This window comes from Mercenaria mercenaria, chromosome 11 (genome assembly GCF_021730395.1).
Source record: "Mercenaria mercenaria strain notata chromosome 11, MADL_Memer_1, whole genome shotgun sequence".
NCBI lineage: Eukaryota > Metazoa > Mollusca > Bivalvia > Venerida > Veneridae > Mercenaria > Mercenaria mercenaria.
This window is the reverse complement of record NC_069371.1, coordinates 74,724,191-74,739,559: the sequence shown is the minus strand read 5'-3', so window position 1 is coordinate 74,739,559 and position 15,369 is coordinate 74,724,191. Positions and strand designations below refer to the sequence as shown.

The window sequence follows — 15,369 nt, the reverse complement described above, 5'->3', positions numbered from 1 at the left end:
TAGAATAACTGGAAAAGAAGTAATTAACACTAAGATAGATAATGATTTGATTGATTTGATTAATAAAAGATATAACAATAATAAAAAACATTCAATCCATTCAAGAAAAATATTTAAAGAATTAACAGAACAAGAGCTGTCTGATGACAGCGCGCTCGACTATTCGAAGAATTGATTGAAGAATGGTGTCAACATATTTCCACGGATATTCAAACAAAAGAAATAAATAGATTAGACAAACAATGTTCCTGTATTACTTTGATTTCGATAAGTCTTGCACTAAATGGCAATATATGAGCCAATTTCAAAGTCCAAAAAGGGCCATAATTCAGTCAAAATAGTTATGTACTCTTGCCTACAGATGGAAATCATAATGATAAACAAACGTTCAAAGTTTAAAAGCCATATGTCAAATAGTTTTGACAAAACATGGACTTGTATGGAAGCAGAACCAATTTCAAAGTCCAAAATGGGCCATAATTCAGCCAAAATAGATGACAGAGTTGTGTTCTCTTTCCTACAGATAGAGACTATTATACTAAACAAGTGATAAAAGTTTCAAAGCCATATGTCAAACACTTTACAAAAAATATGAACTGGTACGAAAAACTTAACCAAGATTTCTAAGTCAAAAAGGGCCATAATTCAGCCAAAATCCTTGATGGAGTTATGTACTCTTGCCTATAACTGGACATGGTGATGGTAAACAGATGTTGAAAGTTTCAAAGCTTTATCTCAAAAGACTTTGTCAAAATATGAACTGGTACGAAATATTAACCCAGATTTCTAAGTCAAAAAGGGCCATAATTCAGCCAAAATCCTTGATGGAGTTATGTACTCTTGCCTATAACTGGACATGGTGATGGTAACCAAGTGTTGAAAGTTTCAAAGCTTTATCTCAAAATACTTTGTCAAAATATGAACTGGTACGAAAAACTTAACCATGATTTCTAAGTCAAAAGGGGCCATAATTCAGTCAAAATCCTTGATGGAGTTATGTGCTCTTGCCAATAACTGGACATGGTGATGGTAAACAAGTGTTGAAAGTTTCAAAGCTTTATCTCAAAAGACTTTGTCAAGATGTGGACTGGTACGAAATATTAACTCAGATTTCTAAGTCAAAAAGGGCCATAATTCAGCCAAAATCCTTGATGGAGTTATGTGCTCTTGCCTATAACTGGACATGGTGATGGTAAACAAGTGTTGAAAGATTCAAAGCTTTATCTCAAAAGACTTTGTCAAAATATGAACTGGTACGAAAAACTTAACCATGATTTCTAAGTCAAAAGGGGCCATAATTCAGCCAAAATCCTTGATGGAGTTATGTGCTCTTGCCTATAACTGGCCATGATGATGGTAAACAAGTGTTGAAAGTTTCAAAGCTTTATCTCAAAAGACTTTGTCAAAATGTGGACTGGTACGAAAAACTTAACCCAAGGTGTGACGCCGACGCCGACGCCGACGCCAACGCCGACGCCGACGCCGTTGTGAGTAGGATAGCTCTACTTATTCTTCGAATAGTCGAGCTAAAAATCAGGATTACCCATCAATAAAAGATCTATGAAATTTAAAAAAGTAATTAGAGGACAGGGTTATGACGTTTGTCTATGTAATCCAGAAGAATTGGTTAATGACTTTGAGTTAATTTGTGGTTCGATTGATGCTGGAAATAATAATGAAGAACTAAAAAATGAAGGTATTAGAATAATTGATGAACTATTAAAAATGAATGAATTGTTACCAAAAGAACATGAAATGTTTTATAAAAAATATTTTTCTTGAATTTAAATTTTTATTATATATAAATGGAACAAAAAATAGTATTAAGTTCTGAAACAGTTAGAGATGATAATAAAAATACTCCAAGTGATTTTACAATCAGATTTAGTCGTTCTTTAATTTTAGATAAATTTAAATAGACATAAGAGCTGTGATGTTGACAAAAATGTGGCGGATTTTTTTATTGACTCGAAAGAATTTATATCACCTTATCTTGTTCAGATTTTCAATATTATCTATGATAAAGGGGAATATCCGGAAGCATGGAGTAAGGGAGCAATAGCTCCTATTTATAAAAAAGGTGACCATAAAGATCCTTCTAATTATAGAGGGATAACTCTTGTAAATGTTGTTGCTAAGATTTTTTCTCTTGCTCTACGTAATCGTATCAATATTTTTTTGTGAAAATGAGAATGTGTTAAATGATGTACAATACGGGTTTAGAGATAAACGTAGTACCACAGATTGTATTTTTCTTCTACATGCAATTATTCAAAAGGTATTGTTAAACAAGGCCAAACTCTACTGTGTCTTCGTTGACTACGAAAAAGCCTTCGATACAATTATACATGACGCTCTATGGATAAAACTAGTGCAGTCTGGAATAAGTTGTAAAATGATCAAAAATGATTAAAGCCATTTATCAAAATGTTAAATCCTGTATAAAAGACTTGCATACAATGTCATATTCACATTATTTTGACATATCACTCGGTTTGAAACAAGGGGAGCCACTCTCTCCCTCTGCTCTTTATCCTCTTTGTGAATAAATAAAATAGTATAGTTGATTTTTCACAACTTACAAATGACGACATAAACTTGTTTATCTATGTATATGTTACTATTGCTGATGATATTGCATTATTTACTACCAATCCTGCTACTCTTCAACTCCAACTCAATAATCTTTTTGAATATTCACGCAAATGGGGATTGAAAATAAATGTTAATAAAACTAAAATTTGTATATTTGAAAAGAGAAAATCTAGAAATAATTATAGATGGTTTATAAATGGAGAACATGTCGAAATTGTAGATTCTTTTTGCTATCTTGGAGTGAAATTTAATTACACAGGTACTATGTTAAATGCTGTTAAAACGCTAAATGACCAGGCTCTTAAAGCATATAATAACCTGTTGTCAGTATTTAATCGAATTAAGATGGACATTAAAACAAAATTGTCTTTGTTCGATTCTCTTGTAACTCCAATAATTCTGTATGGTTCGGAATATATAACTACAAAGAAATCGACAAAATTCATCTCAGGTTCTGTAAAATCACTCTAGGAGTTCGTCCTCAGACTTCCAATGCGGCTGTTCTTGGTGAGCTTGGTCGTTTCCCTCTTTCTGTTATATGTAAAGAGCGATCTCTAAAGTATTGGTTAAATATAATGAAAACTCCCCAGTCACTTGTACACAAAATTTTTATAGAACAGTGTGATTTTTTAAATAACAATATTGAATCTACTTGGGCTTCAGCTGTTAAAAGACAACTGGATATCTTAGGATATAGTTATTTGTGGAATAATCAGAACTATGATATTAATTATATGCCAATGTTAACACAAAGATTACGTGACCAATATGTACAAGACTGGAATGATGTGATAAGTAACCAGTCCAAATTGTTTTATTATAGAAAGTTTAAAACGGTGTACAAATTTGAAAAATATTTAGATGCAGTAGGTAACGATTTACATAGAAAAGAAATGTCTCGTTTTAGGCTTTGTTCTCATAATCTTGAAATTGAAAGTGGAAGATTTTCTGGAGTTGAAAGAAACTTACGTGTTTGTAAACTTTGTACACAAAATGTAGAATCTGAATATCATTTTCTGTTATGCTGTCCAATTTACAGAAATCTTCGTCAAAAGTATGGTATTGTTCAGTCATTTCCATGTATAAATACATTTACAAGGACATTAGCTTCAAGTAATAATAAAAATATAAGAAATACAGCCAAATATGTATATTATGCTATGCAATTAAGAAAGGAAAAACTTACAGATATTGCTGCTTCTTAATGATTAATATATATATTTAGAACCTATAGTTGTTTTTTTATGTAATTTTGTGATATCTTGGCCATCCTTTTTATTTCTGTAAATGGCCAAAGGTATATTGTATATGCCGATATGCCAATAAATCTGAAACTGAAACTGATAAAAATAAAACTTATGTTGTTGGTTTGGATAGTATTAACACTATGACTTACACTTGGCATAATATTAGTGATGAATATGACAATAAAAGAATTCGTTACAATAATGGTAAAGAATGGAAAGATATTATATTTACAAATGGTTCTTACAGTTACACAGATATTAATAATTATATCAGAGAAACATTAATAAGTAATGGTGATTTTGAATTTGATAAATCAGAAATTGCTCCAATAAGTTTGGAATTTGATTTAAGTAGTTTTAAGGTTTTGATTTCAATTCATGATAATTTTATGTTGGATTTAAGAATGTCAAATTTTCATACATTGCTTGGATTTGAGAAAAAAGCATTGAGAAATACTGAATGGGGAACTACAACACCAAATATAACTAACTCTGTGGATACAATTTACATTCATTGTGATCTTATTGATAATTCACTTGTTGATGGTAATTTTAGTGATATTATCTATGCTTTAAGTACTGCAGATTTAACAAGAGCTTATCCTTTTACAAAAGAACCAAACAGAGTCGGATATTCTGAAATTAATAAAAATATTATAAATTCAATAAGAATACATATTACAGACATATTTGGTAGAATAATTAATTTTAATGGGATTGAAACAAGTTTTACATTAATTTTAAAAGAAATTAATTAATTATGAAATTATAAATTTTAGTTTTATATAATGTACAAAAAAGTTTATGACAAAAATAAAGGAATATTTATTTATGTTGATTCTCACACGGGAGAAGAAATTATACACGGAACAGGTATCTTGGAAACTTTAACGAAATTGTTTTCAAGTGGAGTTGCATCTTCAATTAGCACAGCTGGAAAAAAAAGCATTAGAAACAGCAGGAAAAGCCGCGCTAGAAAGTGGAACAAAAAAGGTTGGAATGGAAGTTGGAAATTTAGCTGCTGATAAAATTGTTGAAAAATTTAAAAAGAAATCTTCTCCGGCAGTTGGTAATTTAATTGCTAAGGAATTACAAGAAAAGAATAACAGTAAAAATAATGAGGAGGAGGATATTAATATGAGAATAAATAGAATATTGTCAGGATCTGGGACTTTAGCTTGACAAAAACGTATCAACAGATTAATTTATAAAAAATAAAATAATATATAATATATACATGTTTAGAACAAAACAATATTGTGAAAGATACGAACTAACTCCTATTCAATTAGATACAGCCTTAATATCTGTCTTGGGAAATAATGTTAAGCAACAAAAAAACGGATATCACTTTACAATTAATGATAGAAGCTCATATTTTGATTGGTTTAATGGTTATTTTGAAGTAAGTTTTAAAGTAAATAAGCTTGCTGATGGTAATGATTATGCTGGTGGAGATCAAATTGCTTTAATTAATAATGCAGCTTCATTAATTGATCAATTAGTGGTTAAACAAAATGGGAAAATTGTATATGATTGTAATAATTTATATAAGGTAGTAAATGTAAAGAGTTTGGTTGAACTATCTGAAGATTATGCAAAATCAACTGGAACAAATGAATTTATCTCTTTAGATACTACTGCTGTTGCCGAAAGTAGGGATGATCAAACTGGATATAATAAAGGTTTTGCTACTAGGAAGTTATTAATCCAAGGTGGTAATGAGATAAATGCTAAAATTCCATTAAATAATTATTCATTTTTTCAGGGTTTAGAAACTAATATTATACCTCCAAGTCAAATTCAAATAACACTGCAGCTGACAGATGATGATGAATTAATTTTTAGAGCTAATGCTGCTGATGCTGGTAGAGTAATTGTAACTAAATTAATTTTGTGGGTTCCACGTTTAATTTTTAATGAATTTGGACTTAATCTAATTTCTGAAAGATTTACAAAAGCAAGATGGTCATACCTTCGGGAAATGGTGACACAATCAACTGATACACAACAAAATAATATAACCTTTAGAATAACAGCTGGTATAACAAAACCACAACATGTATTTGTTTATTTACAACGACCTGACAAAAGTAATTCACAACAACATAACCCACACCTGTTGGATACATTTAAGGTACATGCTAATAATTATAATTGCACTTTGAGCTCCTGTCGTCTTGAAGTTGGTAATGGTGTTTTTTATCAAGAAACAGAATACACAAGTATATCAAGAATATATGACGATGTAATTAATTATTATTATAAACAAAATAATAAGACTACTGGAAGTCTGCTAAATAGATCAAATTTTTCTAATTTATTTGGATTTGTTCATTTTAACTTGGAATATAAAAAGGAAGTAATAACAGAAGATCCTAAGCATATTACATTAACAGCTAAATTAAATATTCCACCAGCAGCTAATATTCGTGTTTACGCAATTGTATTGTATGAAGAAACAGTTGAAATAAATACTATTGGAAATGAACTTGTTATTGTTTAAATAAAATAAATTTTAAATATATAATGGTATCAAATTATATTGAATATAAAGTTAACATTACAGATGGACAAAAGAAAAATTTAGCACAAGCTTATAATAATAAAATTCCACATACTTTTAGATTAAAACATGAACAATTACGTGGAAACTTCCCTTTACTTTTAACAAAAACACAAATTAATCAAATTGAAAAGTCTATTAGAAATAACAAGGGATTAGAAATTACAATTTCGAAAAAACAAATGTCCAGTCAAGGTCAAAATGGTGGATTTTTAGGAGCTTTGGCTGGTTTGTTAGGAAAAACAATTCTTCCAATGGCAGCAAAAATAGCTCCAAAAATATTAGCTCCTCTAGGCATCGGAGCCCTTTCTGGGCTGGCCAGTACTGGTGTTAGTAAAATACTTGGAAATGGTATATGATTTCGGTAGCTAATGATAAGAGAAATATTATATCGCCATATCTTACACCTAATCAAAGAAAGCAACTAGTAGGATCTGGAGTGATTAAATTAACACAAAAACAGAAACAAAATTGTGGGTTTTTAGGTATGTTGGCTGGTAGTCTAGGGATACCTTTGATTACATCTTTGTTAAGTGGAAAAGGACATGGTCAGGGTATACAGATTGATTCTCAGAGAAGACCTTACAGACGAATTCCTATAGTAAAAAAAAAAATAAAATTTATAAACAAACCTATTTTTTAACTTTGAAATTGAACAATGGGTAAAAAAACTCGGTATAAAAAACTTTAGGGGTGTATTTAGTAGAAATAATTTACCAAAAACAAAAGCAAAGGACGAGTGCGGAATTATAAATTTGAAACGCCTCTGTTGGACCTGGAACACATTGGGTTTGTTACTTGAATACTTTGTACTTTGATCCATTTGGGCTTCCTCCGCCGAAAGAAGTAATTAAGTATATACCAAATGTAAAATACAACAATGTTCAATATCAAGACAAAACAAGTACACTCTGTGGATATTATTGTTTATTTTTCATTAAAATGTTACAAGACAAAGTACCGTTGTATGATTTACTGTATAAAATACTAAAAGTTAATAATGTAAAACAAAATGAACAAACTATTATAAATTATTTTAACCAATAAGGACGTAAATTTTTCTTCTGGGTTTTAAACTTTGTGCACTTACAAAATAAAAACAAGAGGTTAAGTGAGGTTAAACTGACCCTGTTTTCATGGTAGGATTTTGATAAATATTTGGTGGAAGTGTTAAATTATAATTCATTATAGGTTTTCATAAAGTACTATGAAAATTTGTTTTAAATTTGTTGAAATTGGTCGGCATTGGTCGGTTTAGGTCAAGGGTTAAAATTAAGTTGGGTCAAAATCAGGCCAAAAACCCCATTTCTTATACTACTGCTACAGGCATTTATGCCAACTATTATCAGTGGAACATCCCTAGGTAAGTTACTAAGGTCACTGCATTTGAACCTTAAGTCCACCGCTGCTGTGGGTTCAAGGTGGCTAACTAATGGTCAGCATTTCTGTCCAAGTGCAAGCACTTGCAAACAAGGCAGTCTGAAAGACAGCTATATCCCTCGTCGCTGTTCTTGATAGTGAAAGAGTTGATAGTACCGGATTGAAGCATTGACGTTGTTAAGTATATTTTATACCGGTAGTCCATTTATGACGACATCAATGAATTTGAAAATTCTTCAAGTATTTAAGGATATACAGAGCGGACAATAAATGGAAGGCTCAACCCGTTGACCTCGGGTTGTGACCTCGACATTGAGCTGACATGGCTGTCCCATAAGTTATGTACATTATTTGACCCAAGTTTCATGAAAATCCTTAAAAGGGATTTGGGGATACAGAACTCAAAATTTGGACTCCGAGTTGTGAAATTGACCTTGAGCCGACGTGGCTGACTCACGATTTCTGCACATAGTCTTGATGAGGTGATCATTTGATCTTAGTTTCATGAACATACTTCAAGGTGTTTAGGAGGTACAGAGCGGACACAAAATGGAAGACTCATACTTTAGACCTTGAGTTGTCACCTTTACAATGAGTCAATATGACTGACACATAAGTTCTGCACATCTATGACGTACCGTTTGGGTCAAAAGTCTGAAATCGCTCGATCGGTACCATAATACACGGTGAGCGTGTAAATTTACACGCTTACCGTATAAATTTACAAGCTCACCGTGTATTTCAATCGGTAGATCTATAAAAGTACACGCTCACCGTGTATTTTTACGCGTTTACCGAGTAAATATATACGCTTAGCGTATGAATTTATATGTTTAACGCGTATCGTTCACTCGAGTTACATTTTTAAATAAATCAGCCAATCAAAATGCATGTTACAAAGGAGGGTATTTATGATTGAATTATTACTTTTAAGGAAACCTACATAAAATTTTCATTATATTACGAATTGTTTTGCCACCAAAAGATGATTTCAGTCAATTAATTTATACAGTATGCTTTTATTACAAACATGTATGTTTTTAATCATATCTTACCTGAAAAGCCTGCTTTATTCTTATTTTCGTCAAAATGTTACGGACGGACAGACGGAAGGACAGAGACCATTCCTATAACCCCCTCATTTGTGGCGGGGGATTAAAAACAGTGCCTGGAGGGGAGGAGTAATAGGTGTTTTTCCACCATCAAAAGCTGGAAAAGTTGCCATATGGCATACACTTGTTTTAATGCATCTTTAAACTTAACTAGAGCTATCACTAAAGGTGATGAATGTACCCCCCGCATGCACTGACACAGTACATTGCAATTTGACGCACACAAGATTGCATAATTATGTAGACTGTATGTATATAGACTGTATGTATACAGTATAGTAACAAAAAACAAAGTCCCATAACTATGCAGAATATTTATCTAAAAGAATGTAACATGCACCATGCACAACTAGGTACTGATCACTTGTGTGAAGTTTCATTAAATTGTGTGCAAGGGTTTGGTAGATTAGGCACGCACAAGATTGCATATGCAGACTGTATGTACATAGTATGTTAACAAGAAACAAAGTCCCATAACTCTGCAATTTTTGTCGCTGAAAGAACCTAACATGCCCCATGCACAACTACTGTTGTTACTGATCACTTGTGTGAAGTTTCATTAAATTGTGTCAAGGGGATGAGGAGAGATGGTGCGCACAAGATTGTGTCTAAGTATATAGTATTGTAACAAAAAAACAAAGTCCCATAACTCTGCAAAATTTTTTTCTGAAAGAACCTAACATGCCCCATGCACAACTACTGTTGTTACTGATCACTTGTGTGAAGTTTCATTAAATTGTGTCAAGGGGATGAGGAGAGATGGTGCGCACAAGATTGTGTCTATGTATATAGTATAGTAACAAAAAAACAAAGTCCCATAACTCTGCAAATTTTTTTTTCTAAAAGAACCTAACATGCCCCATGCACAACTACTGTTGGTACTGATCACTTGTGTGAAGTTTCATTAAATTCTGTCAAGGGGATAAGGAGAGATGGTGCGCACAAGATTGCGTCTACGGACAGACGGACAGACGGCCAGACGGACAGACAGACGGACAGACAGACAGACAACCTGAAACCAGTATACCGCCCCCACCCCCCTTACAACTTTGTTGTCGGGGGGTACAAAAAAGCATAATTTTCACTAAAAGCGTGTAAATAAATTAAACATTACTTTAATTGTATGACCCTGTTGGGCACTACTGTTATGCTCCATGTACAATTATGATTGTTATGGTAATCTGTGAGCCCATTTGGGGTTTCAATGATACCATAATGTTCTGTGAACACACCACCACACTCAATGACCCTGAAATGGTAAAATTCGTAAACTGGTAAGAAAAAGGTCTAACTAGAAGATGCTTTTGCAAAAAAGCGCATGTCTCCCCCAATGCAAAGTCCTATAGGCAAGAAGTCAGTAGGGGTCAGGAGCGAAAGTCAAAGAGACATTGATGGTTGGCTGCAATAGGGATCATCTACTTGGCATGAGCAATCATCCTATGAAGTTTCAACATTCTGGGTTGAGTGGTTCTCAAGATACTGACCGGAAATTGTTTTCCATGTTCAGGCCCCTGTGACCTTGACCTTTAATAGAGTGACCCCAAAATTAATTGGGGTCATTTACTCTGCATGTCCAATTATCCTATAAAGTTTTAACATTCTGGATCAAGAGGTTCTCAAGTTATTGATCGGAAACGGTTTTCCATGTTCAGGCCCCTGTGACCTTGACCTTTAATAGAGTGACCCCAAAATTAATTGGGGTTATTTACTCTGCATGTCCAAATATCCTATAAAGTTTTAACATACTGGGTCAAGAGGTCTCAAGTTATTGATCAGAAACGGTTTTCCATGTTCAGGCCCCTGTGACCTTGACCTTTGACAGAGTGATCCCAAAATCGATAGGGGTCATTTACTCTGCATGACCAATCATCCTATTAAGTTTCAACATTCTGGATCAAGTTGTTCTCAAGTTACTGACCGGAAATGTTTTTCAATGTTCAGGCCCCTGTGACCTTGACCTTTAACAGAATGACCCCAAAATCGATAGGGGTCATCTACTTTGCATGTACAATCATCTTATGAAGTTTCAACATACTGGGTCAAGTGGTACTCAAGTTATTGATTGGAAATGGTTTTTAATGTTCAGGCCCCTGTGACCTTGACCTTTAACGGAGTGACCCCAAAAACAATAGGGGTCTTTCTACATGACCAAATATCCTATGACGTTTCAACATTCTGGGTCAGGTGGTTCTCTAGTTATTGATCGGAAATGGTTTTCAATGTTCAGGCCCCTGTGACCTTGACCTTTGATGGAGTGACCCCAAAAACAATAGGGGTCATCTACTCTTCATGACCAATCATCCTATGAAGTTTCAACATTCTGGGTCAAGCAGTTCTCTAGTTATTGATTGGAAATGGTTTTCAATGTTCAGGCCCCTGTGACCTTGACCTTTGACTGAGTGATCCCAAAATCAATAGAGATCATCTACTCTTCATGACTAATCATCCTATGAAGTTTCAACATTCTGGGTCAGGTGGTTCTCTAGTTATTGATCGGAAATGGTTTTCAATGTTCAGGCCCCTGTGACCTTGACCTTTGACTGAGTGACCCCAAAATCAATAGGGGCCATCTACTCTTGATGACCAATCACCCTGTGAAGTTTCAACATTCCGGGTCAAGTGGTTCTCTAGTTATTGATCGGAAATTGTTTTCAATGTTCAGTTCCCTGTGACCTTGACCTTTGATGGAGTGACCCCAAAATCAATAGGGGTCATTTACTCTTCATAACCAATCATCCTATTAAGTTTCAACATTCTGGGTCAAGTGGTTCTCTAGTTATTGATCGGAAATGGTTTTCAATATTCAGGCCCCTGTGACCTTGACCTTTGATGGAGTGACCCCAAAATCAATAGGGGTCATTTACTCTTCATAACCAATCATCCTATGAAGTTTCAACATTCTGGGTCAAGTGGTTCTCTAGTTATTGATCGGAAATGGTTTTCAATATTCAGGCCCCTGTGACCTTGACCTTTGATGGAGTGACCCCAAAATCAATAGGGGTCATCTACTCTTCGTGACCAATCATCCTATTAAGTTTCAATATTCTGGGTCAAGTGATTCTCTAGTTATTGATCGGAAATGGTTTTCAATGTTCAGGCCCCTGTGACCTTGACCTTTGACAGAGTGACCCCAAAAACAATAAGGGTCGTCTACTCCAGCAACCCTACAACTCTATCAAGTTTGAAGGTTCTAGGTCAAATGGTTCTCCAGTTATTGCTCGGAAATGAAGTGTGACGTACGGACGGACGGACGGACGGACGGACAGGGCAAAAACAATATGTCTCCCCCAGAGGGGGGGAGACATAATTATTTTTGGGCTGGCACTATACACCATCATTAAAACTTGCATTGAAATGTTAACAAATGATTAAACAGTTCTTATCAAAAAGTCACACATGAATATAATATCAAAAGCTTTCATCAGTCCTAACACCTAGCTGCCGATGTACTACATTTAACAGCAGTGTTGAAATTTACAATAAAAATTTATATTTGATGTAATTACCGCTACCTTAAAACAGCTTTAACTTGTCTAATTTCAATCAAGAGCTTTGAACTTTCATATGAAGAAGACGCATTTTTCTTTCAACAGGAATGACAAATCTGAATCTGACTAACTTTGCAACCACATATATTATGATTCCTGAGGACATATGTGGGAACAGCTCATCATCTCTGGCTGAATCAATGTTCCTAAAGTTTGGGACACTTTTTCAATAAAACTTCTTTTGAAAATAAGTCTTGGGGCAGTTAACAATGCTTTTTTGTGTCCTAAAACTTAAGTAACACACAGTACCTCTAAAACAGAGTGTTTGCTTTGAATTGTTTTATTTTTTTCCTGACTCTTTACTTCTCATTGTCCTTATCATCTTATAAAGTAAGATAATACACTTACGTGTAATTGGCTCTAAATCCAGTATGGCGGCTTATGAAATCGTCAGTCCAGAACTCTATGTGCATCTGTCCAAGCGAACTGATAGGCAGAGGTGCTGTATCACCACAGTATTTACCCAGTAGTAGAGAGTTAGAATTGTTACCAGCATATACTGCAACCCAATCATATCTACAGTCTCTCCCACCTAGAAAAAATAAATTTCTTTTATTAACCATCCTTTTACATCAATATCAAAAAAAAGACCTTTTAACTGACTACTGTTTACAACACTCTATGACTGCTTCCTGGATTTCAACCAAACTTATAAACTGAAGTCTACTGACCCGTCTAAAACTAAAGCATTTGATTGGCTGTTTCAATCTGAAATTTACCAATGTTATGGTTTCAGTTAAATAATGGTTTTATAACCTGATAAGCCCATGTCCAAGTAACATACTAGGAATTTTGATGATCATAATCAATTTCAAATTTCAAACAGGGACATGAATTCATGAAAAAGTTGTCAAGTCTCGGATTTCTAATAACATGCTGCCGTATCTCATAATAATTCTAGATGCGTGTTTAATCTTTTTAATCATATTTTTCATTTTTGTCTATTTCTTATTTGAATAACATGAGTACCAGAATATCACTAGATGTTACAGCAAAACATATTGTGTACAAGTTTGGTAGACAGTAAGCCGAACATACAATAAGCAAAGTGATAAACTTGATCTCTCACAGAGATGTAATGATAGCATGTTCTCATTGTATCAATATCGAAACAGGTTCAGAATTTACCGGCCAAATGACTGATCAAGCCTACAGTTTACATCATAACGTAAACTGTAAAAGTAAATGAGTATTATATTTGATTACTTGTAAAAAAATGTGGCAAACAGTATGTGGGACAAACTAAGCAACCTGTATCAAAACGCATGAACAGTCACAGATTTGATATCAATAGTTTTACTGACCTTGCTTTTTCCTCAATGGTTGCATCACATTTCAATTTACAAGATCATTGCTTAAAGGACTTCTCTATTATGCCTATTGACATTGTAAGAAATGACATTGATCGTCTGTGTAAAGAAACTGTGTGGATACCTAAACTGAAAACGTTTTATCGAAATGGTTTAAATTCCAGTATTATTTGATAATTATTGACCAATTAACTATTTGTATTGATCTATATAATGCCGAGTATTTCTATTTTAACGAGGTCATATCCGTTGTTTTTATCGTTATTCTTCCCTCATGAATAGTCTATGAACAAACACTACACGTGATACTGATGATTTTTTTCCTGTTTATTTGTAGACCGTAAGCCCAAACAAGACATATCTAATTCTAACAACCAGGTTAAATGTTCCAAGAATAAGCTATTTTTAGCAACAAAGGGAAGAAAGTCCACAAGAAATCTATATTTTGTTTCTCTAAGTCCACAAAAAACTCCTGACCAGAAAGAGGTACCTACAGAAGAGCATTATTGCTAGGTGTAAGTTATTTGTATACTCGAAATTTGGAGTTAATATCTTTACGTATCTCGAAATTTCGAGTTACTTAGCCGAAATTCCGAGTTAATATATCAAAATTACTAACTACAGTAGTTTACGTTTATGTATAGGTCCTTGCCAAGATTAGGTACATAGTGTATCCATCGGTTAGCAACAGGGTCATATAATAAAGATGTCCGGGCAGCCTTTGCCGATGAAAATATCACTATTTAAACAATGTTTAAGTCTGGAAGGTTTTCGACCTAGTTTCAGCCCATATGGCAAAAAGATATAGAGGTACTATACATGAACGTGTAGTTATGAGTCTGATCAAGATCTATATTTTAAAGAGGTCATAGAAGGTGACCGGTAAGTATTCAGAACTTAGAATATTTCACTATTTTGAATATACCTGGAAGGTTTTCGACCTAGTTCGAGCCCCAACCACCTGAACATACTATACATGTAAATGAAGGTATATACCTGGATACAGTTTGAAATCTGGAGTAACTCCAGATGCTATGGTAGGTCATACATTGATGTATGGTAGTGTATGTTCAAATCCCTACAGACGGAAGGACAGAGACCATTCCTATAACCCCCCTCATTTGTGGCGGGGGATTAAAAACAGTGCCTGGAGGGGAGGAGTAATAGGTGTTTTTCCACCATCAAAAGCTGGAAAAGTTGCCATATGGCATACACTTGTTTTAATGCATCTTTAAACTTAACTAGAGCTATCACTAAAGGTGATGAATGTACCCCCCGCATGCACTGACACAGTACATTGCAATTTGACGCACACAAGATTGCATAATTATGTAGACTGTATGTATATAGACTGTATGTATACAGTATAGTAACAAAAAACAAAGTCCCATAACTATGCAGAATATTTATCTAAAAGAATGTAACATGCACCATGCACAGCTAGGTACTGATCACTTGTGTGAAGTTTCATTAAATTGTGTGCAAGGGTTTGGTAGATTAGGCACGCACAAGATTGCATATGCAGACTGTATGTACATAGTATGTTAACAAGAAACAAAGTCCCATAACTCTGCAATTTTTGTCGCTGAAAGAACCTAACATGCCCCATGC

General features: G+C 33.9%; 1 protein-coding gene across 2 annotated transcripts in view; it reads right to left on the bottom strand.

Annotated features, from left to right (window-relative positions):
* The window catches only part of LOC123532158 (deleted in malignant brain tumors 1 protein-like), a 128,809-nt gene that overhangs the window by 70,497 nt on the left and 42,943 nt on the right, over positions 1-15,369 (bottom strand). For both annotated transcript variants that reach the window (XM_053517766.1, XM_053517767.1), the window contains exons 15-16: positions 12,797-12,980; positions 10,015-10,149 (exon numbers count right to left, since the gene is read on the bottom strand). In XM_053517766.1, the coding sequence (XP_053373741.1) occupies positions 10,015-10,149; positions 12,797-12,980 (319 nt within the window). The remainder of the gene's footprint in view (positions 1-10,014; positions 10,150-12,796; positions 12,981-15,369) is intronic.